Source organism: Cebidichthys violaceus, unplaced genomic scaffold, assembly GCF_023349555.1.
Source record: "Cebidichthys violaceus isolate CVI_PGR_0920_01 unplaced genomic scaffold, fCebVio1.0.p SCAF_142, whole genome shotgun sequence".
In the NCBI taxonomy this organism is placed as follows: Eukaryota; Metazoa; Chordata; class Actinopteri; order Perciformes; family Stichaeidae; genus Cebidichthys; species Cebidichthys violaceus.
In genome coordinates, this window is record NW_027176310.1 from 10001 (window position 1) to 33851 (window position 23851).

The 23851-nt window shown below is 42.2% G+C and overlaps 2 protein-coding genes across 2 annotated transcripts; one reads left to right on the plus strand and one right to left on the minus strand.

Moving 5' to 3' along the window:
• Positions 1–5621: 5621 nt before the first annotated feature.
• LOC137871485 (uncharacterized) lies at positions 5622–9874 on the plus strand. The gene is made up of 5 exons (XM_068709308.1): positions 5622–5929; positions 6408–6829; positions 7055–7120; positions 7356–7488; positions 7769–9874. Exons 2-5 carry the CDS (start codon positions 6458–6460, stop codon positions 9160–9162), a joined length of 1965 nt encoding a protein of 654 aa, XP_068565409.1. The 5' UTR covers positions 5622–5929; positions 6408–6457; the 3' UTR covers positions 9163–9874.
• A 3631-nt stretch (positions 9875–13505) lies between these two features.
• slc23a1 (solute carrier family 23 member 1) lies at positions 13506–23803 on the minus strand. The gene is made up of 14 exons (XM_068709307.1): positions 22915–23803; positions 20738–20911; positions 19783–19940; positions 19586–19674; positions 19427–19494; positions 18444–18625; positions 17780–17900; positions 17539–17695; positions 17055–17202; positions 16874–16979; positions 16190–16319; positions 15953–16096; positions 14509–14604; positions 13506–13995 (listed from the first exon to the last, which is right to left on the minus strand). Exons 1-14 carry the CDS (start codon positions 23182–23184, stop codon positions 13745–13747), a joined length of 2094 nt encoding a protein of 697 aa, XP_068565408.1. The 5' UTR covers positions 23185–23803; the 3' UTR covers positions 13506–13744.
• Positions 23804–23851: the final 48 nt, after the last annotated feature.

Genomic DNA, 23851 nt, shown 5'->3' on the forward strand with positions numbered 1-23851 from the left:
CTACGTCCACATAGCGCATTTGTGTGAGAGCCGCTGTCTTTTCATCTACAAACATCCACCGCCGCACCCATTACTCAATGTTAAAAACTTCAATAGCACCGTTATCATTCTAATTCCATAATTACATTACTTTAACATCTTCATAAACATTTCCAATGTAAAATAAACACATTCGGGACTCTAGTGAACCTTCATGATTTACAACAGAAACGCTCACTCCGTCTGTGCGTTGTTAGCTGCGTTAGCTCGTAGCTAAATTAGCTCGGGTTAGCTTTATGTTACTCCAGCTAAACACATGCTGCTAACAGCTAACTAGCTCTCCTCTGAGTGCTGAGTAGCGTTAACAGACCTGTGATAGCAACTAACGTAATCTTAACAGCATTCTAAGACGCACAATGCAACAGTATATAGCAACTAGCAACATCACATTAAGTAGCAGATACTGATGTTAGCATGCCAACAAGCTAGTGCACGTTAGCATGCCAACAAGCTAGCGCAACTACATCTGTCCCCTTTGTCACGGTTAAAACTGTTAAAATAAACAATCACCGAGTTCAAAATCGTCCATAGGTCCTTAAAGAATCTCTCTTCTCTCTCTTAATCCGTGTGTCTTTGTTTGTATGTGTCTCTCAATTCAAACTCAAATCGAAATTTAAATTCAACGGTCTCTCTCTCTGTCAATTGCAAATGGAGAGTGACTAAGTGAAAAACAAGCGGCGTCATTATGTCAAAGTGACATTCATACAACAAGGTCAAGGAATCATTTCCGTGAATGTGGGCGGAAGTTGTCAAAATAAGAGTCCTTTTTTTGAACACAACCTAGTGATTTAATAATAGTTAAATAATCTCAACGTCATCACAGCAACACTTTGCCTTACAAATCACAACCATAGACTGTATATAACAAGTAGACATAGTCTTTGTGATGTCCGGTCAGGCTATGTTCAGGGGCAATTAGTTTTAGGTGAAGGTAAATCAGTGAATGGTAAGACACTGACTCTTTCGGAGTCAGATTTACAAATATTTGAACCCAATAGAGTAGCTTAAATCACCATTCAATTGGCAGCCTGCACATTGACTTCTGGTTGTTTTTCATATTTCATATCAGCATTCTTTACAAACACAAAGGTAAAGTACATATTTGATTCCACCGGGAGCGTGTGCCCTGCATTCCGGCTCACAAATAAAACACACAGCTGTGTTTTATTTTGAAAAATTACCGGATGCTTGATCCCTTATCGGTGTCTGACTTCCTGTCTGGGTCAATCTGCTCTGTGTAGCTTGACGCAATAAACCCGAACCGTGGGCTCTCGCACGCCCCGCCCCCTTCAGTGAGGCAGAGGTACTGTTTGCCCTCCGTGCTTTTTCACTGCGGTTTCTGTCAGATCACCAACACTAAATATGTTCTACACAGACGTGAAATACAGTATTCTATGTAAAGAAAGGACATATAATAAAAGTGTCTACAAATATTAGTGTGCAGCAATGAGACAGGAAAAGAAACGCGCTCAACCCAGTTAGTGAGGGATTCAATTCGGTATTGGTAATTACCCATAATTTCAAAGGGAAGCCTCAGTCATATTAAAGCCAATAACTTCAAAATGAAAGCAAATTAAAATATGAAAACAGTGTCTGACAAAATCCCCGGCTCATCCTCACATCACAGACATGAAAATGGTAGGAGAAAAACAAAAAAAAAATGGTGGCACCGTCAGTGAGAAGGGTTGACAGACCGAATGCTATAAGATGCTCTGGACTCACCTGAGGAATACAGTAGTGAGTGGTCCATCTGCTGTAATGAACAGAAGTTGTTAACAAAAAATAAACAATTGATAAAACATTTTTAGTGACCATGTACTGATCTCAACAACATGAGAGGTGCAAAATCAGATTGAAAGATAGGAAAGCAGTTAAAGCTTCCAACACTTTTTTCAGTATATTATATATATGTGTGTACACACATATATATAATATATAATACACACACTGTATGTGTGTACCATGTGTGTATAATACACACACACATATATATATATATATATATATATATATATATGTGTGTGTGTGTGTGTGTGTGTGTGTGTGTGTGTGTGTGTGTGTACACATGTCAAAAACTGCATCTTTAGGACAAACATTTAATCCACCTACCAAGATAATCCTTTGCTTGAAAAAAAAACATTTGACCTGATTCTATTTATTTCATTATGTCTTGATTTCCTTCATTCTTTATTCAGGGTCATTTGTGAGAAAGTCGTTTGTGTGCATTCAGAGGAGTGTTTTTGACTCAGCATCATGCAATCACTTACCTGTGGTCTGCACTGTAAATCAGATGCTCTTGTAAAGAGTAGGGGAATTGTGTCTTTCCTCTCAGTCAGCAAAGTCCAGATCAGTGTCTCTTTTAACCCCCTCCTAACTGTTTAACTTGTCTTGAGGTTCTTCCAAGGACCTGCAAAACATTTGTATCAAGCAGCCTTACTAATCTTTAACTAATAGCCTTTTAATTCTTTTATTTATTCATTCCTGTATTTATCTATACACTTATTATTATATGTATTTATTTATTTATACTTAAGACATTTTTCCTCTTATTTTATTCATTTATACATTTATTAATGCATTTAAATATTTCAGCATTTATTTATTCATTCCTGTATTTATTTTTCACACACACACACACACACACACACACACACACACATATATATATATATATATATATATATATATATATATATATATATATCATCATACCTCTAGTCACATTTCATTTATTCCTACAGGACACAGCAGCTGGGTTTAGATTAAACACAGGAACTAAAGCACACCAGGAGATTATGTTCCAGATGACAGGCTTAAATAATCTCAACCTTAAACTGCAGTTTACGACACATTGTAATCAATGTGTTCTGTTTGTACTGTGAGTTAGGGGACATTTATTCTGTTGTCTCTTTTGACTTTTGTCTTATTTTTGATGATCAGAGTCCACGATCTATTAACTCCATTGGAGGACAACAATTTGGATGAAACTGTGACCCAAATTCTGCAGCAACATCCAAACACTGGATACAAAATGATGGTTGGCCATTTGAATGCACAAGGCAGTATACAAAGTAAGGGACAGTAGTCGTTATCATTTGTTACGTGGTTATTTACTCATATGCTGGGATTTGGTCTACATGCTGATTTCCTCACAATGTGGTAAAAGACAGCTTTACTTAGTGCCAGTCTGGATTTTGTGCTACTTTAGAATTCACTGACAGTTTGGAGGATGTTTTACTTTGGGTTTTTTCAGTGCACCATATCATGTGCATTGTTTTGCACATTGTTTTGCACATTGTAGGACAGCGTGTCCAGGAATACATGCGACGTGTGGATCCTGGTGGGATTTTGAGCCGCACCCTTCAGCTGAACCCAAGAAGGCGCAGGAAGTACTCTGTACCAGCACCAAACAGTTTATGGCACATTGACGGCAATCATAAACTGATAAGGTATCAACAAAACATAAACCACCTCAAGCATTGCTCAAACATTCACTTCACTGTAGATTTGACTACTTTAAGATACTTACTACCCAGTATACTGTACATCCACAACAGTTACAAAGATAGGCCCATCTACAATTTCAATTAACCCATCAGCATCACTGCAAGCCAGCCTTTGATTTATCCATGATGGATGGAGCAAATCTATTACAGTTCTTGCACATAAACATCAGTTTTCCCTGGCTTGTGCTGGTAGGGGTGGCTTTTTAGGTGGTCTGTATGCACAGGTCAGTTTGAAAATATTTTGAAAGTGACACTTTCTCTATTGGATTTGTTTACAGTTAAGCAGTGACTTTTAATTACTGACTCTGTTTTCATTTGATTACTGATAAACATTGTAGAAATTGTTATCATATGTACGCATAATGCAGGCAGTGGTAGTGATGTTAATCTCTGCTCATACTGATCTTTTTCAGATGGTGTATTGTTGTGCATGGTGGTATTGACGGCTTTATATCTATATATATATATATATATATATATATATACATACATATAGGGTTCGGGTTACATATATATAGCAAGACACTGAACCCCAAATTGCTCCCCGTGCACTTTTCAGCAGCCCACTACTCCCAATAACTTGGTGATTTGTTAAAAGCAGAGGCTACATTTTGTATATGTGTAAAAAATGTATATGACAAAATGATACATTTCTTCTTTGAACTTTTCTTTTAAAAGGTTGTTTATTAGGGGGACTTTTAGCAAAACCATGCACCTAATGAAAGAACAACTCCAAAATCTTTTTAGATAAATGTTCCCCTTGTGCCTGTGCCTCCCGTGACCTCCACCAGGAGGCCACGTTCCCACCCAAACCTAACCCTAACATCCAGACTGGATACCAGACACCCTAAAGGCCTGAATGAGAGGTAGGAGGTTCACGGTGTGAGGTAGTGATGGACAGCGCACAGATCATTTTGCTGATTCCCAGCAAAGTGATCACAATCCCCTAACTCCTAACCCCCAACTCTAACCCAGAAACCAATCAACAGTACAATAACACATTCAACCCTGAGTGTGTGTCTCTTATTGTCTTGAAGCAGTCCACATATGCTTGTAATGCTTGGAGAGGGTCTTCATTACATGGCGTGTAAGATTTGGACTGAAATGACCTTAGATCTCTATACAACCGCAAAGTCGGAAGATGACGCAGGGAGATCTATGGGAATACGATTTCACCCTAATCCAATAGGAGTCTATGGCAGCTATAGGGATTTTAAACAGAAATGTTTTTTTTACATTACATTACATTACAGTCATTTAGCAGACGCTTTTATCCAAAGCGACTTACAATAAGTGCATCAACATTGGTAATCAAAAGAACTACTAGTCACCAGAAGTCATAAGTACATTTCCTTTTCCAAACAAGCATCTAAGAGCCTGAAGCAGAGCATAACTCAGAGCCAAAGTACAGAAACAAGAGAAACAGTTAGTGCTATAAGTAATACGAATACAATAAGTGCAACAAGCTAGTATGAATATAATAAGTGCTGAGTGGAAGGCTCAGGGTAGCACTTCCTGAAGAGGTGGGTCTTCAGCCTGATGAAAGATGGGCAGCGACTCCGCTCTCCTGACGTCAGTGGGAAGTTCATTCCACCACTGAGGAACCAGGACAGAAAACAGACGTGACCGGGTCGATCGGCCGCCAGGACCTCTGAGCGACGGGGCGACCGATCGCCCCGAGGCAGCAGAGAGAAGTGGTCGGGCGGGGGTGTAAGGCTTGACCATGGCCTGGAGATAGGAAGGGGGGTTTTTAAAGAAACTCTGAGACTTTTTAAAAAAAATTCTCCCTGTGTGTCCCTTTGGGTATTCGTCAAGAATACCTTGCTTTCAAACTAACCTAAACCCCCCTAACCCAAAGAGAGAGAGAGAGAGAGAGAGAGAGAGAGAGAGAAAGAGAGACAGACAGAGAGAGAGACAGACAGAGAGACAGAGAGACAGACAGACAGACAGACGAGATAGCTGCAGCCTTGTCTGTCAATCACCTCCTAAAAATAGAAACCTGCAGTCTGATACGTCCTCTCTCTCTCTCTGAACCTGCAGTCTGTCACCAACACTCAGTCTCTCTCTCTCTTTATCTATCGCTCTCTCTTTCTCCTGCAGTCTGTGTCAATTGCCCCAATACTGGGCCAGCGTTGAGGCGAGTTTGAACTGAAACCACCAGGATCCCACAGCCCATTCCGGGACCAGAACTTCCTCAAAACCAGCTTTGACAGATAAAAAAAACAAAAGAATTCTCGGTAAACTTTACTGTTAGACTGGACCTGGTCCTGGACTCTGACCACTAACCTCAGCTTTAACCAGGACCTCTATAAGAAGTCTAAACCTGGTTCTTGTTGGACCTGATCTTGGTCCAGAAAAGTTTGTGTCAGAGAGTGAATCTTGAGGTAAGATGGAGTTTAAAATCATCTGGTCTCAGATCACTACAGTTATTGATTGAAGTATTTGTTGATAGATTGTTATTATGTATTATTTGTGAAATGGGGAATAAAAGACACTTTAGTCACAGTTGTGAAACAAAACAAAAAAAGTGGATTCATCAATTTCGTCTTTAATAAAAAAGATTTTAGTTCAGAGGATTGAAGTCTGGTTTGTAAGAACATCCAATCATATCAATGCAGAGCACAATGCACACATTATGACTGATCTCCTGATGTATTTTATTATTGTTGGTTTAACGTTAACATTTTGTGTTGAAGGGTTCAGTACAGTGTGTTGTATGTAGTTTATAACCCTGATTATGTGTTTAGTCATGATATTAGTCATGATATTAATCATGTGTTTAATCATGACACTAATGTGTTTAATCATATTAATCATATTGATACTAAACATGTTAAAGGGGAAATCTGTCATGTTTCACAGACAAACCGCTGGAATTGAACAAATTAAGTCTTTACACTGAACTATAAACTATGAGCACCAGACTGGGTGAAGGAGGAAGAAGAGGAAGAGGAGGGAGGGACTTCTTCCTCAGCACTCACCGCTGCCCTGAAGTTGATCTGCTGCCTCATCACGACTCTAAGACACAGATCCCTCCACCATGCTCACTAGTTCCTGTAAAGAGCTCTGAGTTCACCTGTACAGGTCAGTCTGAGGCAAAGTACCTGGACGACTCGTCCATCTGTCACTCTGATGAAGAGGATGAAGAGAGGAGCATCAGTGACTGGTCGGAGGAGGACCTCTCCTTCCACTTCTCTCCCTCCGTCATCCTTCCATCAGAGGAGGAGGAGGAGTCAGATCCAGAGAGCGGCTTTGAGTGTATAGATGTTACCATGGAAACGCAGGTAAGATTCATCTTCATCAAACTAACTGACGGACAGACTGACCCACTAACTAACTAGTTGACCAACTGACGAGTTAACTAACTAACTAACTAACTGATGGACAGACTGACCCACTAACTAAATAACTAACTGAAGAATTAACAAGCTGACTAACTAACCAATGAGTTAACTAACTGACAGACTGAGTAACTGACAACATGGTGACGCTTTGATTGTGTTCTTCAGGCGGTGAAGATGGTCCCAAAACGACTGATTCAACTGAAGAAGAAGAAAAACGCAGAGAAGCTGCAGGTATGACTTCCATCTTTTCACCTGTCTGAACCTGTCTACCTTTCCTACCTGTCTGTCTGTCTGTCTGTCTGTCTGTCTGTTTACCTGTCTGTCTGTCTGTCTATCTGTCTGGTGACCTGTACTACCTGTCTGTCTGTTTACCTGTCTACCTGTTATACCTGTCTGTCTGTCTGTCTGTCTGTCTGTCTGTCTGTCTGGTGACCTGTACTACCTGTTTACCTGTCTACCTGTCCAGGTGATACTGAAGGATGAACCTGCTCACTACCCTGACCTGTTGCTACGGCAACACAGTATGCCCGCCTCTTTCCACACACACTCGACAACCAGCAGTGATGTGGACGGCAACGGGTTCTACAAGGGTAGTCAAGGTAACAACACCTGTTCACAGTCTCACCTGTAGTCAGGTGTTCAGAGCTGGAATGTTAAAGGTCCGATCGAAGACTTTTATTGTGAAGAGACTTAATGTTAAAGGTCTGATCGAAGGCTTTTATTTTGAAGAGACTTAACAGGTCCTGCTGATCTCCAACACCTTGTTCAGGTAAAGTTGTTTGTTGTAGATATATAAACTCTACCTGTCCTCAGTCTGAGCTTGTGATCAGGTCTCAGGTGTAAAAACACCTGAGTTTGTCTCCTGTTTGTTGTTTTTAGCACCAAGGCTGCTGAAGTCCTTCTCTTTGGACGAAACTAAAACAAAGATGGCCTCCTGCATCATTAAGGATATTCTGTCTAAGAAGATGCAGGTGGAGCAGAACAACTGTCAAAGCTTTCATCTTCAGAAGAAACCTGCACGGTTACCTGGCCTTCCTCAGCCTGCAGAACAGCAGAGGGTGAGGGAGGGGGAGCGAGGGGAGACCAGCTGTCTAGGGGGTGAGACAGGTAGAAGTGTCTTTAAAGCCCCAGTCCATGTGGTGAGAGACATGAGGAATTTAGTTAAAAACACCTACAGCCTCTCGTTCTCCACAACACCTGAGAACAACAAGCCAACAAGCTTCAAGCTGATTGGTCAGAATGACAGCCCACCCCCCACCTACCAGCAGGCTGTGGGGATCAGAAGACAACCCGCAAAGGTCACTGCATCTCTCAGCCAATCAGAGAACAGGCAACACAGCGACAGATTCAGTCGTCCAATCACAGAGCAAAGACGAGGCAGCGGGCCAATAGTAAGCAGGAGAAAGGTGGATGATGTCACCTGTCCCACAAACCCACCTATCAGCAGAGACCTGTCACAGTTTAGCCAATCAGAGAGAGGCCGAGGTGTACGTCACCAGGCCGGGACCTCCCCTCCCTCCATCCAGCCTCCACTCTCTGTCCAGCAACAGACCATGCTGGGTGTGTCCTCTCAGTCTGCTCCCAGCTCCTCCAAACAGATCCTCCATTCATGTTTCTACCCCCCTACCCTGCACCCTCACCTGGAGAAGGTCATGAACAGCCCTCTGAGCAACATCCACCCCCAGCCCCCCCAACCTGTCCTCACTCACTTGCTGAGGAGGTCTGAGGAGATCTGGTCGTCTGGAAACACCTCCGACCACCTGGACCAGCAGAGCAACGGCAACACGCTGACACCTGCAACACAGAAGCAACATGAGCAACAGACACCTCAACAGCAACTTCAGCAACAGCACTTTCTATGTCGTGTTCAGGGTTTTTTACCTGCACAGGTGGGAAGTGATTTCCTCGTTGACATCCCACCTGGGGCCATCCTCAGTGGCATCGCCCCCTGTCACATGATGTTAGAGCCTAAAAGTGGGCGGCTCTATGTGGACACGCCCCCTCCGCCTCAGAGGAAGATGCTGCTGGATACAGAAACCGGTCAGTACATCCAGGTGTTGCTACCTGCAGCCAGATCCTTCCCCCACACGGACATGATACCTGTGCTCTATGCTAAGCCCGCCCCTGTGATGATAAGCTCCACCCCCCCTGTCCTGTCAGTGATGCAGTTTCAGCCAACAGTTGCTGTGTCCTCAGTGTACACCACCGCCTACTACCCTACTACCTACTACTGCACCCCCCATCAGTTAACTTCACACATACACCACACCTGAGATCTGTTTTTAATGAATCTGTAAACAGAATTATTGTCCATCATGTTAATCTGACAGAAACATTTAAAAACACTGGTTTATGAAACAAAAAGAAAACATCTTAAAACAAATTATATTGAACTTATTTCATTACCACAGTAGAGCGAAGCTTCCTCAAACTGATTTATCACGTTTATTCTCACTTCACCTTCAAAATGACGTACAAATGAATAATGAATGTTTTATTTCTTTTATTGTCGTCATCTCTAAAACTCAAGTGTTCACCAACAGAACCATCTTTAAACACATTAAAGATGAGCCGCTGTCACTCATCTCTTCTCACACTTATAATATTCACAATCATTATAGAAATATTATTTTTGATATGAATAAAAATTATTACAAACTAAGAACTTGTTTCATCACAGTTTCCTGAGTCAATATTTTAAGGTAACTATGGTAACAGAGGCTGAAGATTTCATGTTGTATTGAATGAAAGTGCAAATAATAAAATATTACAATAAATCAGCTGCTGAGACGCTGAGCTCTCCTCCTCCCACCAGAGCTCTGTAGTGGACCGGTCTCTGCTGGAGGATCTGGGTCTGTCCACGGTGGACCGGTCTCTGCTGGAGTCTGAGCTGAAGGAGTTTCTGGTGAACCTGCATGATTTCATCTGGTTTCACCAGAATCTGACCCGGTGGCTCCGATGACGAGCGTTAAGAATAACTATAGAAACAGACTATCTTCTCTCTGATGGTCTCTGTACTGATGAAGGTCTGATAGAGGACCAGGACTACACTGAGACTGGTTCATATAGAGGATCAGGACTAATCTGAGACTGGTTCATATAGAGGATCAGGACTAATCTGAGACTGGTTCATATAGAGGATCAGGACTAAACTGAGACTGATTCATATAGAGCAGGGGTATTCAATTAAAATTCCAGAAGGTCCAGATTGAGAAAATCTCCTCGTGCAAAGGTCCGGAACATTATAATAATATCTAACTTGCGCCATATAGATGCCTAGTAGTAGTAACAACATCTCTATGTAGTCAACAACTGTCAAATTAAATAAAGACATCACACATCAATTATATTTTAACAATTATTATTCTGTTTTCAAATTGAACTGGATGTATTATAAATAATACATAGAAATACATAAATAAATGTTCTTCTCTCATTTCAAGTAAAATAAAGGCTCCATCTAAAAATAAAATACACAAAAAATAACTTTTGAAAAACTTACATCTTATTAAAAAAAAGTGCTTGATTTTAGAAAAATGAATGAAAAATTAAAGAGTGTGGCTGGAGTTAACTTTTTTCTTCTCTTTTGTTAACATCATAATGATCTGTCAACTTTATAATAAACAATCTCTTAACCATGTTCGGCTCCACATACAGCTGTGAGGCAGCTTTTTCCACTACGAACATTATTAAAAACAAATATCGTTCCAGGATATCCAATGAGCACCTTCACATGTGCATGAGACTAGCCCTGACACCATTCCAGCCCAGATTTAAAATCCTGGCAGGACAAGCTACAACTCACTTCTCTCACTAAACAAGAAAAAGAGATGGAGTGGGATGTAAGAGGGAAAGAAAGAGAAAAGGAGGTGTTAAAGCTGTTTAATTGTTAAACACCTCAAGTTTCCTCTGGAAGGAGCGTACAGCTGTCATCAGGTCACAAACTGAATTGTTTTTGCCCTGCAGCTTTACGTTTAGTTCACTCAGGTGTGAAGTGATGTCTACCAGAAAAGCAACAATATGCATATTGTTCTCGTCTTCTAAAAAGAGAGAAAATTGTGTTGCCTTCTGGCTCTTCAGCTGTTTAAGGAAAGCAGCAATTTCCTTTCTAATGGACCAAAAGCGCTCCAACACCCGGCCTCTTTGCTGAGCCATCTTGTGTTGTTGTGCAGCAGAAGGTCATCAGCATTCGCATCAACTTCTCTTAGAAATTCCCTTAACATGCGATGCTGAAGGGAAGAGGATGCTCTGAGAAAGTTAATCATTCTCATAATTATGTTCGTCACCTCAGCATATTCATCTGACAAAGTGGAGCACAGGACAGATTGATGAATTATGCAATGGTATGAGATGAGCTCAGGATTGTCCTCTTTCATTCTTGCCACAACACCTTTCTCTCTCCCTACCATGGCAGGGGCTCCATCTGTGGTTATTTAAACCACTTGTTGCGGCTCTATTCCCCTTTCAGTTAACATCTCCTTTATGGCCCGATAGATGTCCTCTTCTCTTGTACTGGTCTTAAGTGGTGTAACACCCAACAGATCTTCACAGAACTCTTTCTTCTCCTTGTTAAAGAACCTCACGTAAACTAAGAGCTGAGCATTGTCAGACACATCAGTGGACTCATCTACAGCTAAGCCAACACAGGGTGCTTTATGAATATTTTCATCCAGCTGTGCTAGTAGATCCTGGGCTAATATTCCAGTTCTCTTTGTGGCTGATGATGCTAACATAGGTATTTGCTTGATTTTTTCGCATAACTCTTCTTTTTGTTTGTTTCCCCTCAAGTAAAGTTCCAGCTACTGCACTCATGCACTCCTTGACAACCTCTCTGTCAGTGAATGGCTTTTTATGTTGACCCAAAATCCAAGCAACTTTCAGAGAACATTCATAAGCACGTTGTTGGGCAGTGAATGAATTTGTTAACATTCTGGTGGAACGTTCATATTGGGCTCGTAAATCGTTTATCTTCTGTGCCCTCAGTTCAGACTGGAGTGGGTATGTTTGGTCGAAAGATTTGCGTTTGGTGTCATAGTGGCGTTTCACATTGGTGCTTTTAATAATGGCCACGGTCTCTGAACATATGAGACAGAGTGGTTTTGTAGCGCCAGCAGGAAGAATGAACAAATACAAGTCCGTCCATTCTTTATTAAAAGCTCGGTTTTCTCGGTCCACTACCCTCTTTTTAGAGCACGCCATGTTAACTTGCTTCTCCGACTTACTTCTCCCACTGCTCTCTCTCACTGTTCTCCGTCTCTCTCACTGTTCTCCGTCTCTCTCACTGCTCTCCGTCTCTCTCAATGCTCTCCGTCTCTCTCAATGCTCTCCGTCTCTCTCAATGGTGTCCGTCTCTCTCAATGGTGTCCGTCTCTCGCCTGTCTGCGTAATTTCATTCGACTCACGATGCATTTTGGAATAAACATTTGATTGGCTGAGTAGCGTCACGTGAGATTAAATTAATGCATGCAATTGGCCAGTGTGTTTCCTGAACTGCTGAATGAGTGCCGTAAAGGCCAAAAAAGATGCGCAGGTTAAAATATTAGCGCCCGCCAAAATGTATGATTCACAATTATATGTCCGGGTCCGGATAGGACAGCGTCTGGGTCCGGATCCGGACCGCGGTCCACCAATTAACGACCCCTGATATAGAGGATCAGGACTACACAGACTGGTTCAGGACCACTTACAAGTTCCTCACACAAACTGTAACCTCAATGATTCTTGCCAGAGGGCACCTTGGGAGTTGTAGGCTTTGTCCACACGTATACAGACGATGTCTATGTTCCTCTCTGGTGTGACCTTTCCTCTAGGGTGTGACCTTTCCTCTCCGGTGTGACCTTTCCTCTAGGGTGTGACCTTTACGTGCAAACACAGATTGTTTAAAACTCTGATTCCTGTTGGCGTAGCAACAGAGGATTTGTGAGGGTATAAAACCATCCCCATAAATTATGTCGCCCCATTTTTACTTCAGCATTTACAAGAAATTAACAGTGATGACGCTAAGCAGCAACTCAACCTCGCTGTCCATCCACACATATGAATTGAATTATGGTTTCTTCACAGCACCTCGGGCAGTAAAAGATGTTCTATGAATAAAAGTGAAGAAATAGCTTCTATCATTTGTGTTTTTCACTTACTACTGCTAAAGTAAAAATAAGCTCACTTCCTGCTCATAATCTTGGTCTCTGGTATTTGACGTAATGTTGATGAGTTTGTCGCCACCTACTGGCCTGACGTGTGTAGAGGAGTTAACGCTTCAGCAAAGTGGGCTCGTGCCCAAAGCCCTCAGCCAATCAGGGGACTTTGGGCTCCAGATTTATTATTAAAATAAAAAAAATATAATAAATATTGGTGTAAATGTGATTTTGAAAATGTAGTAGGCTATCGTTATGAAATCGTTTTCATATTTTGTGAATTAGCCAATTAAATCCCATAATGCAGTAGAACCGACTTGATCGATGACTTTTCTTCAAAAGGAGGCCAGAAGAAAGGTCGTACTTCTCAAAGTGCTTTTTATGGTCGTTTTTTAAAAGATCGTAATTATCGTCTGCCTAAAGGTTTTTATATCCACAAGATGATTTGTACGTTCAATGTTTTTTGTTATCAAAGAAGCAGATATTTTCTAAAACATTTATTAATATTTTGTTTTGATATTCAAAAAGGAGAGTTTCATGTTTATCTAAACTGTAGACGAGCTCCAACTGCAAGAATCACTGTTGCAGATTAAAGTCTGAATCACATGAAGTGAAGGCAAAATCAGCAGATTAATGAATCACCAGCAAAACATTCACAAATCTGATCAACTGAAGATTTACGTCACTAACAGTTCAGTCACGTCACAGGTTTGATTCCCACTCAAACCTTGGTACCGGGCAGGTCGATGTCAGGAGCTTCCTCCTCCTCTCCTCTTTCTTGCACCTCCTCCTCCTCCTCAGGCAGCTGCAGGGGGTCAGAAGCCTGGAAACCTTTGAAAGAGGGGCTGATGGGAAAGCGTCTGAGCCATCGAGTCCGTCTGACCAGACCCATCCCCAAAGGAAGATCATACGAGGAGGAAGAGGAAGAGGAAGAGGACCTCCACTCAACTAAACCTCGCTCCTGCTTGGAACCTGGGGACAAACAAAGAACACCCACCACCGACAAACGTAAAGAAAGTGAATCACTGCAGATTTTAATGTCACATATAATGATGAGGATCACATTAGTCACTAACATATATTACATTACAGTCATTTAGCAGATGCTTTTATCCAAAGCGACTTACAATTCATTATCTATCTACCGTAGACGCAGCTACGAGAGCAATTTAAGGTTAAGTGTCTTGATCAAGGACACATTGACATGAGACTAGCTGGAGCCGGGGATCAAACCGCCAACCCTCTGATTGTAAGGCAGCCCTGTACTCCAGTTAACCACGGTCACCCGGTCATATAATTGTGAGGATCACGTTAGTCACTAACATATAATAGTGAGGATCTAGTCTCTCTAATGTTTAGACCGACATCAGTCTCATATCTGTGTTCTATAGCTTAGCATAAAGTATCTAACGTTTTATCTGGTTTGTTAAATAAACTACAGAAAGTGACGTGTGTGTGTTGTATAAGTGTGTTAGTGTAGGATACCTGGTATCGTGTTGTCGAGACAAAAAGCCAGAAAACCTCCAACAAACATCTCAGTGGACAAAAGAACCGTCAGGATCTGATCCAGCTCTGCAAGACCTGAACACAGAAAACTGATCTGTAGGATTTACATTGAAACAAATTTATAAAATACATTTTAAAATATATTTTGTAAAAACTTGATGATTGAAATTCAGATCAAAATGCTTCAACAATGACACACAAGAAAGTGGTGGTGGCTGGGGGGCAGAGGAGGACAGACTTCTGCTGTTGTCCTTTCGGAAGGGACACCTATTTATTTCAATCTTATTATTTTTCATGCTAATCTGTGTTTGATCAAAACACATGAAATTAAGCTTGTTACCAATCACCAACAACAATATTTATTGACATTGGGTTGGTCCAATGATGATTTCCAAATGTCTTCTTCAATTCTCTACCACTGACAAACTGGCAGTAGACATGCTGAACATACAGTTGCAGAATAGAAAAGAAAGTATACCATGGATATTGTGAACTACTTTGACACATAAAAACAATCATTTTATTTAGGCCTTTAAAACAGAGTCCAGCCCTGAAGGACCCATGCAGCAGGGTTAGGGTTAGTGCTGCACGGCACCAGATTACTGACACACACGAGGTTCATTCCTATCAAGAGCCTGCACTGATTGTTTTATGGACATCCCGTATCATGTTACTGCTTAACTTGTCAGTGAACATAAGAAAGTAGAGAAAAGTAGCCAACTGGTGTTGTAATAATAATTGTAGTTACATAGCACGTTTTAAGGTTCGGTACAAAGTGCTTTCAGATTTGCAGATTTACTGAATGAAGATTGAAAAAAATCAGAAATCCTTGTAAACCCCCTATTGCAAATGCAAAATAAGATAAATAACAAAATAAATTAACATGATGCTGTGGGTTGGGTTTCCTTCTGTCTTCAATACTTTGAGTTGCCAGCCCCCACTGATGTACAAGTGACAAACATAGAACATCTCTAGGATTACAACTTTATCGAGAGAAACAACATGATGTTATTGAACTGGTCAAAGAGACATGAAACCATTCTGATCACATCTGTCGTTAACAGCAGCAGTAGCAGTTACCAAAACGGTACGATCATGTTGTGCAGTAAGGAGCCCTATATTAGACTCATTGACATACTGCGTTCCCTAGCCCTAAAAACTAAATTAACCACCACAACTAAAAGCCGGACCCCAACCCTTACCCTAGCCTAAACCTCATTGTAACCTGAAACTTAAAACCAAGTCTGAACCCTCAAACAGGCCTTTGAATGTCTGAATAAAAGTGAGGGCCAGGAAAAATGTCCTCACGGTCCAAAAATGTCCTGCATCTGAAGGTCCAACACTCAAATTGGTCCACACAAAGATAGTTGTTGGAGTACACACACACACACACACACACACACACACACACACACACACACACCTGTGTTAATGGAGTCGGGGTGATTGTCCAAGTACGTTGGCAGAGTCAGACCAAAGAACATCGAGAATCCCAGAACAAAAAGATTTCTTGACGAGTTCAAATCCACAAACTGCAGATTAGAGAGACCGACGGCTGTGATCATACCTGAGAAACATCAACACACCTGGATTATTATGACCGCAGAAACACACCTGTAAAGGTATTTGTTAACTCATGTTACCTGTGAGTGTGACTCACCAAAAAGAGTGCAGAACATTCCTCCAAGGATCGGATCTGGCAGGGACGCGAACAGAGCCGTGAACTTCCCAACTGACCCCAATATTAACATGATACCAGCTCCGTACTGCACAACACGCCTGCTGCCAACCTGTAATCAGGGTCAGCGATTTAAACACTCACCCCATGAACTGAAGAGAACACTTTCTGTCTGCAGATGTCACGTATGAGGCAAGTTCTTGGTGCCATGATTTGTGAATCATATTTGTATTTTTCAGTTACACTAGATTCATTTAGCAGATGCAAAAACTTGAGTATGTCTCACAAAAAACGGGTAAAAGGTGTTTAACTTTTAGCCGGCAGTTTGGTTTTACTTGGAGGCAAGAAGGAGCGGTTCTCTCACTGCCCTGTAGACCAGAACCAACTAGATCTGAGCAGATGTCTGGAACTAGTGGCCGACACCCTGTCTACCAGTTACAAAGGTCTGAGATTTAGCTTTGGAGGTCTGAGGACTAGTTGCAGAGGTGTGTGGATAACTTGCAGAGATAGGAGGACTAGTTGCAAGAGGTCATGGGATCCTGATCCTTTATGATCAGGGACATCAGAAAATTACCAATCAGTCTGTACTCAATCACTTCTCGTCCAGAACCAGTACATTTCTACCAAACAAACAAACCCATCACAGGTGGGTGTGGCCTCAGTTACTTTGGTGATGCCCAGAACGCCTATATTTGGACTGGAGGAGGTGGAGCCGTTTCCTGTCCCTAAAAGACCAGCAATGATGCAGCAAACGCCTTCAGTGAAGATTCCCCTGAAACAAACAAAAACAATCAACCACCTGTGGGATCGAAGACTTCCAGGTAAGACAACATTACTTCCTGTTTACCTGTTAATGGCATGGACTGGAGGGGGTGTGGCTCCAGACAGACGAGCACAGGCGTAATAATCACCAATCGATTCCACAATGCCCGCCATGGTGGCACTCAGCATCCCCAATACCCCGGCAAACGTTACCACCGGCAACCCCCACTGGCCTATCACAGAGCAGAGACAAGAAGTCAGTTTATTCTGATCTATGTTCATTGTCTGTGACATCACAGAAGGTTGAATTAGCTTTGACCACTTTCTCATTGACGCCTGTCCAAGTTTAACATCCTCGTGTTTAACAGATGTTAAAATGTGGGACCGAAAATATGAGGATTAAAACAACTTTTATAAGAAACAGTTGATCTTGTGATGTCAAATGAAACAGAAAAACACACAGGTACTATTAATTTTTAGACCAGATGTTCTGGCCAACTGTGAGCTGTGATTGGCTGATGTTGATGACAGGTGTGAAGCCTGTGATTGGCTGATTTCAGGTTTCTTACAGGGGTAGGGTACTCTGAACCAGGGTGATGAAGCCATGATGTCACCACGGGCGTCTGTCCGGGCCTTGTGTCCGTAGGTATCAGGGTTGCTCGGCAACAGGTTGGTGAGCGTGAGAATGTAACAAACGAGCCAAACCAACATGATGGCGAGGATGATCTGAGAGAGACGTCAGAGTCAGAAAGTTAAAGAGAACCAACATCTGAGGGACTGACATGATCTGACACTTTATTTCTCATTTACAGGAAACATTTTGAAGATCTGGACTCTGGTGGAGGTCAGTCCTTGCTTCCTGCTGTAAATAGGAACTGGAAGTGAAGTCTCTCTCAGGTATTGAGCAAACAGCACGATGAGCAAAATACACCTGCAGAGACACAGAGAGAGGCAATTTGAGAGAGAGAGGAAGACAGCTGTCTACACTCTCAATGGAGGACAAGTAGAAGGCCACCAGCAGCCTGTTTTTAACCCCCTAACCCAGACCACGAGAGGTCCTCAGAGATGTAATTTCCCTTAAATCTGAAGGTTCAACCTTCTCCTCACAGTCTCTGTAGATGTGTAGTGGGACAGGCAACGCTCTGCGCTTCCACAATTCAATAAGGTATTTTGTTTTTGTGGTGTTCAGCCGACTTGTCTCCTCCTGAGATCAGTCCAACCATAATGGTGTTGTGGGGTTAGGGTTAGACAGACAGGTGGACAGACCAGTATAACTGGTAGACAGACAGAGAGGTGGACAGACAGTTTACAAACCAGTATGTCTGGAACGATTGTAGCAAATAATGAGCTCTCTATGAAGAACATTCTTCTCAATAATAGAAGAGCTACGGGGACAAATTCCATCCACTGATTCACTCTGTAAGTAAACTGATGGGAATCAAAGGTGGGGCAAACAGACAGACAGGTGTCTCACAATGCTGACAGGCCCCAGTGAGACCCAGCTCTGTCTCCAGCTGTGGTGAAGACGGACAGGCCAATCAGTGAGACAGTTGGAGTGATGGTGAGTGGGCCGATGTACCCCAGCAGCAAACCTGGCAACCCGCACAGACCAATCACAAGCTCTACAGCACTGGACATGATGATGGCCCCCTGGATCTGAAACACAGAGAAATAACTACAGATGAACAAACAAAAGAAATCTTCACACCCACAGAAAGCAGCTGTGCTCTGAAGAACTACAGCTGGACACTTTAAGTCGAATATTTAAAATACCAATCTGTCTGCTAGTAGCCGGAGAATCCTGACCCTGAGATACTATGAGGGTACTAGGACCTCAGACTGGGAGGTAAACTGTCCCAGTACTCACTCGGGGTCCCAGTCTAATGAAAGTAAGAGAATCAAGCCAGAGGTCTCCCTTACTGACCCTCTTCACACCTCGACTGCACCTTCAGATTCTGTTCATGAGTACATGTTGGACTTCCTGCTGAGAACACAGCTCTCACTCTGGTTGTACTTGGACTGAAGGACTCTGAACATGTAGACAAGGTCCCTCCATAGTCCCTGCAGGAGTAAACAGCTGGTCCACGGATCCAGGACCAGAATCCTCATCAGTCCTACTGAATCTGACATTCAACACACAGCCAGAGTCAAAGTTTTCTCAGGGAGGCTGACAGTGTGAAACCCTGATAGTCAGCGCTAAGCCTCAAGTCCGGTTCAGGAGTTCCTCAGTGTTCCTTCCTTGTGCAGGTCATCACCCAAATGTCCCATCATAAGGATGGTTTGACCTCTTAGAAGCTGACTGACAGTCATTTTCCATGACCTCCATGAACTCCTCCCACAGAGCTTTTGCTTCAGTAACCACTAAAGCTCCAGTCCATCTGACTTCCTGATAAAGGTCTGCTGCTTCAAGGGTCACCTGGACCAATCAAACCCACTGCAGAAATAATCATCATGTACCTCTCTGATGCGTGGCTGCCAGATGTGTGAGGTGTTGAGTGGAAGACTCCAGTTCCCATAAATCTCCTCTACAGAGGAAAGAAACATCCCTTTATTATTATCATGTTACTGTTGTTTCCTTACAGTATTTCAATCATCCGAACAGAGACAATGTCTCACCCTCGCTGGGACACCGCCAACGGTCAAGACCGAGGATCGCTTGGGCAGGAATCAAGAAAGCAAATGCACTGGCCTGAAAGAGAGGAAGCCTACACACACACACACACACACACACACACACACACACACACACACACACACACGTGTCAGACTCATCAGACTCACCTGACTCACCTGACTCACCCACACTCACTCACCTGACTCCTACAGTGGTCTGGATCAGAGTTGTGATACCAACTGTGGTGAAAATGGTTCCGACCAGCTGACTGATGGTGTTCTGGTCTCGACCGACACACATGGCCTCTGCCAGAAGAAACGGCACCGCTACAGTGCCGCTGAAACATGTCAGATAATGCTGAGGACAGATAAGGAAAGGTGACATCAGCATCAAACCTTCCTTCAAGTCTCACTGGCTCGTCTCTGAGCTTTGCTTCTGGTGGTTAAACTGTCAAAAACATGTTTTCTTTTTAACTGTGCAGCAAAGCTCCGGCTGCAGTGTCCTGATCTGAAACAAAATGTCCAAATGAACCTCATCTCCTCTCCGTCCGTAGTGTCCCATCACACCAAAGCATTACATCTATTGTATAGGAGCATTTTAATTTGTTCTGTAGAGATGCTGTGTTTTTGATTTAATGAATACATTTCAGGGAATTAGCCGATGAAGAAAACAGAATCAGTTTATTGGTTTGTGTAAACGTGTTTACTGCACATTACTGGTGTAATAAAGTGATTTAGTCAAACAATGTGTGTAGTTTGGAAGCTTTGGACCATCATCCTCAGCCCTCACTTTATTCTGGAAACCAAAGGGATAAAGTTCATAACAAACTAACCACAACAAAGAATGTTGTAATCACTCAGTGGAATTTGCTGGATGAGAAGAACCTCAAAATAAAACCACACCACTGTTATTAAAAGGAGTAAAAATATCTAACCTGTGGATGAAGAAACTCACAGATACCAATCAGAAATCTTTGTACTGGACACAAGGGGCTAAAATGAAGTTTTGCTAGATCTTAAACCTTTGGTAAATATATCAACTCTGACTAATCCAAGTCTAAACCCAGTATAAACCCAACCTAACTGAATCAGACCAATGTAAACCAGTCTGAACCCAATCTAAAATCTGTAATCCCAGTCCATTCACAATGTTACCTGTAGTCCAAGTAGAATACACAGGTACCAGGGTGGGACATCTTCGATGGTGTAAATCATGTCTGACCTTGCCCCCTGCGCTCCTATTGGCTGTTTATTGTTTCCTTCAACTTCCAGTGGCAGGTTAACCCTGTCTGCCTTGTGGCTCCGCCCCTTTGCCAGGTTATCATGACTCTGATTGGACAAACAGACGGATAGACACACTTGTTAATGCGGGAAATAATACATTTACACAAGCATACAACACAAGCACAAGTTACAAAGTGCAGAATAGAGGTGTAACAATTCAAAGGAGCACCTCGGTTTATGAGCTAATGTTTGGTTCCTACCTCATGATCAATAAGTTACAAATCAGAACACAATCATTAACTTATTCATCACAACAAGATCAATAACCAACCAATCAGAATAAGAGACTGGAACATGGAGCAGTTTAATTATGACATCATGATGGACAGAAGTGACATCATCAACACTAGAATAGAATTCTCTGTGAGTCACTGCTCTCATAAATCGACCAACTAGTGCTAGTTAACCAGACTAGTTATGTTTAACACCAACACTATTCTGGAATAATATTCTGTGGAGTTTCTTCAAGTAATTTGTTTAAAAATGGATCTTCATTAAGAAAAGTCTCTGTGAGTCATGAACTCAAAACTAAACTAAGTTCAGATTATGAACCTCTTCATTTAAAGTTTATTTCAAGTTTAAATTAACTCATTAAACAGTAAAATCTGGAACATCCAGAAGGTTAAGTCATTTTATTTATATGTACACATGTGCCCATGTGCTTGGCCTCACCATGTACTTTGAGACAAAGGGTAGGCCTTCCTTTTTGCAGAGCAACCTGGAGCCTGATTTGGGGTTGATAAGGGCCAAACCCCCAATAAACAATTTCACACATCCTTTCACACTCATTGGACGAGACCAGGGATGCCGAGACGGGACTTCCGGTTTTACGGCCAGAAGCGACTAGCCTTACAAAAACGCTGAGCGCTACTTATCCCTCGATCTCGGTCCTTGCTGTCCTTAAAAGAAAATCCTAGGTTTAAACAGTTTTAGATTCGCTGGACGTATCTACTGGACTGTTTGTTTGTTTTGTTTTTGTTTGCATTCTGGGAGAGGAAACGCACAATTTTCCTGCGGAAGTGAAGCCGAAGCCGAAGAAATTCTCTACAATAGATTCTCTAGAATCTATTGCGCCGTACGGAGCCGTGCTGCCTGAGTTCCACCGACAAACTCAGAAGGACCACATCTTCAACCACGAAATCATCTCATAGTAAGGCTACTTACGGTGTCTGGGCAGATTTAGGTTATCGTGTTCATTATCTCGTTTGTGTTGCTTAAGTTACTGTCATTTTTATAACGTGGTGTATGCTCAACAATCACAGAGATTAACGACGAGATCGTTAATGCTGTGTATTTCAATACTGCCGCGATCGTGTTGAGATAATTCATCGCTAGCGGAGGCGAAAGTTGTTTCTCATCAGTTCAAAGGTCAAGTCTGTGCGACTCAAAGATCGTCAGCTGTGTTTCTGTAGATGAGAGAACAATCTTCCGTACTCCACCGCGGCGGGGAGGATCTTATTTTGTTTTTGGAGGATTTATTTTGTTTTGTTTGCTTTCTCTCTTATTTTACATATAGCTTTAAGCTAATGTAGCTCCGGGGTTACGCTAACTGCTTCAGACACGTGTAGATAACGAGAGCTCTATTGTCTTCCGCCATTTTAGAGTCTCGCGCCATCTTGTGGTCTCGTGAGAGACGCCGTCACGTTTTAGATTACGTCATAAATTGTCTGAGCTGTTCTCTCGCCCCTCCCCCCTACACACACACAGCATGCACACACACACACACACACACACACACACACACACACACACACACACACACACACACACACTCATGTACTGTTCTGACTCGTTATTCTCAGTAAATCTTTTTTTGTCATTACATCACATTTAAATATACTTCCTGTCTTCATTAAAACACAATTCCCCAAAATTCAGCTTGACACAATTTGTATGTTCGTAAACAGAATTTAAATAAAGCTTTAAGAGTTTGAACAAAGTGAGTGAAACTTTTAATCTAATGAACAAAATCACCTGTTCATGACCAACAATGATTGACAGCAGACAGTTAGAGATGATCATAAATCAATGACCAATAATCAGTTTACCTTTGAGGCGTCTTCCATCTCAGCCGATCGACCACCGAACAACAGAGAGAGAGAGAGCGAGAGAGAGAGAGAGAAGTGGAGTGAGAGAGAGAGAGAGAGAGAGAGAGAGAGAGAGAAGTGGAGCAAGAGAGAGAGAGAGAGAGAAGTGGAGCGAGAGAGAGAGAGAGAGAGAGAGAGAGAGAGAGAGAAGTGGAGCGAGAGAGCTTCAGGTGAAAGTCCACCAACATTAACGACAATTATTAACCTGCTCAGGTGACTTACTCTCTCCATCAGTGATTATTGGTTATTGATTATCACTCAGGTCCGAACTTCTCTTGTTATCACACAGAGTCACTTCCTGTTCACTGAAGAAATGAACACCAGTAGAGTCTCATTAACTAATCAATCAGCTGATATCAGATTCACCTGGAGCCTCCCCACACACACACACACACACACACACGACTCTACTTCTCTCTTGATTTATTCCCTCAGTAAACATTGTAAACATGAGTTTATGGTCTCAATCTCTAGTTTACAGTCTTCTTCAATACAGCATGATGTTCATTTAGTACATTATGCTCCATTTAGAGTCACACAGACCATAAAGCAGGGGATGCTTTAGGGGCGGGGCTACACAGTGATTGACAGATCCTCCACGTCACACTTTGTGCTAAGCTAGGCTAACACGATGTTTGTAAAACTGAGCTGTGACTCCGTCCTGATTGATCAACGACTCATTAATGATCTGATTACTGACGACAAAAAATAAAACGTGATGACGTTGATCTACACTTAGTATCCATGGAAACACTCTTTATAAATATAAACTCTTTACTTAAATTAATAGATTCATTATTTATGTCCAAATCATTGATTATCAGCCTCTCAGCCAATCACAACGCAGGATTCTCAGCGTCAGCAGCTCTTCAGAGTCGTCCTGCAGAGAGAGAGAGAG

Bases quoted from the DNA above. Each gene is read 5' to 3' on its own strand.
- LOC137871485 (XM_068709308.1), top strand. From the start codon at position 6,458: ATGAGCACCAGACTGGGTGAAGGAGGAAGAAGAGGAAGAGGAGGGAGG. The intron at 6,830-7,054 runs GTAAGATTCATC...TGTGTTCTTCAG, and splicing joins ATGTTACCATGGAAACGCAG to GCGGTGAAGATGGTCCCAAA. The intron at 7,121-7,355 runs GTATGACTTCCA...CTACCTGTCCAG, and splicing joins AAAACGCAGAGAAGCTGCAG to GTGATACTGAAGGATGAACC.
- slc23a1 (XM_068709307.1), bottom strand. From the start codon at position 23,184: ATGGAGAGAGTAAGTCACCTGAGCAGGTTAATAATTGTCGTTAATGTT. The intron at 17,901-18,443 runs GTGAGACACCTG...GTGTCTCTGCAG, and splicing joins CACTGGGGCCTGTCAGCATT to GTGTATTTTGCTCATCGTGC. The intron at 16,320-16,873 runs GTAACTGAGGCC...CCCTGATTACAG, and splicing joins GCGTTCTGGGCATCACCAAA to GTTGGCAGCAGGCGTGTTGT.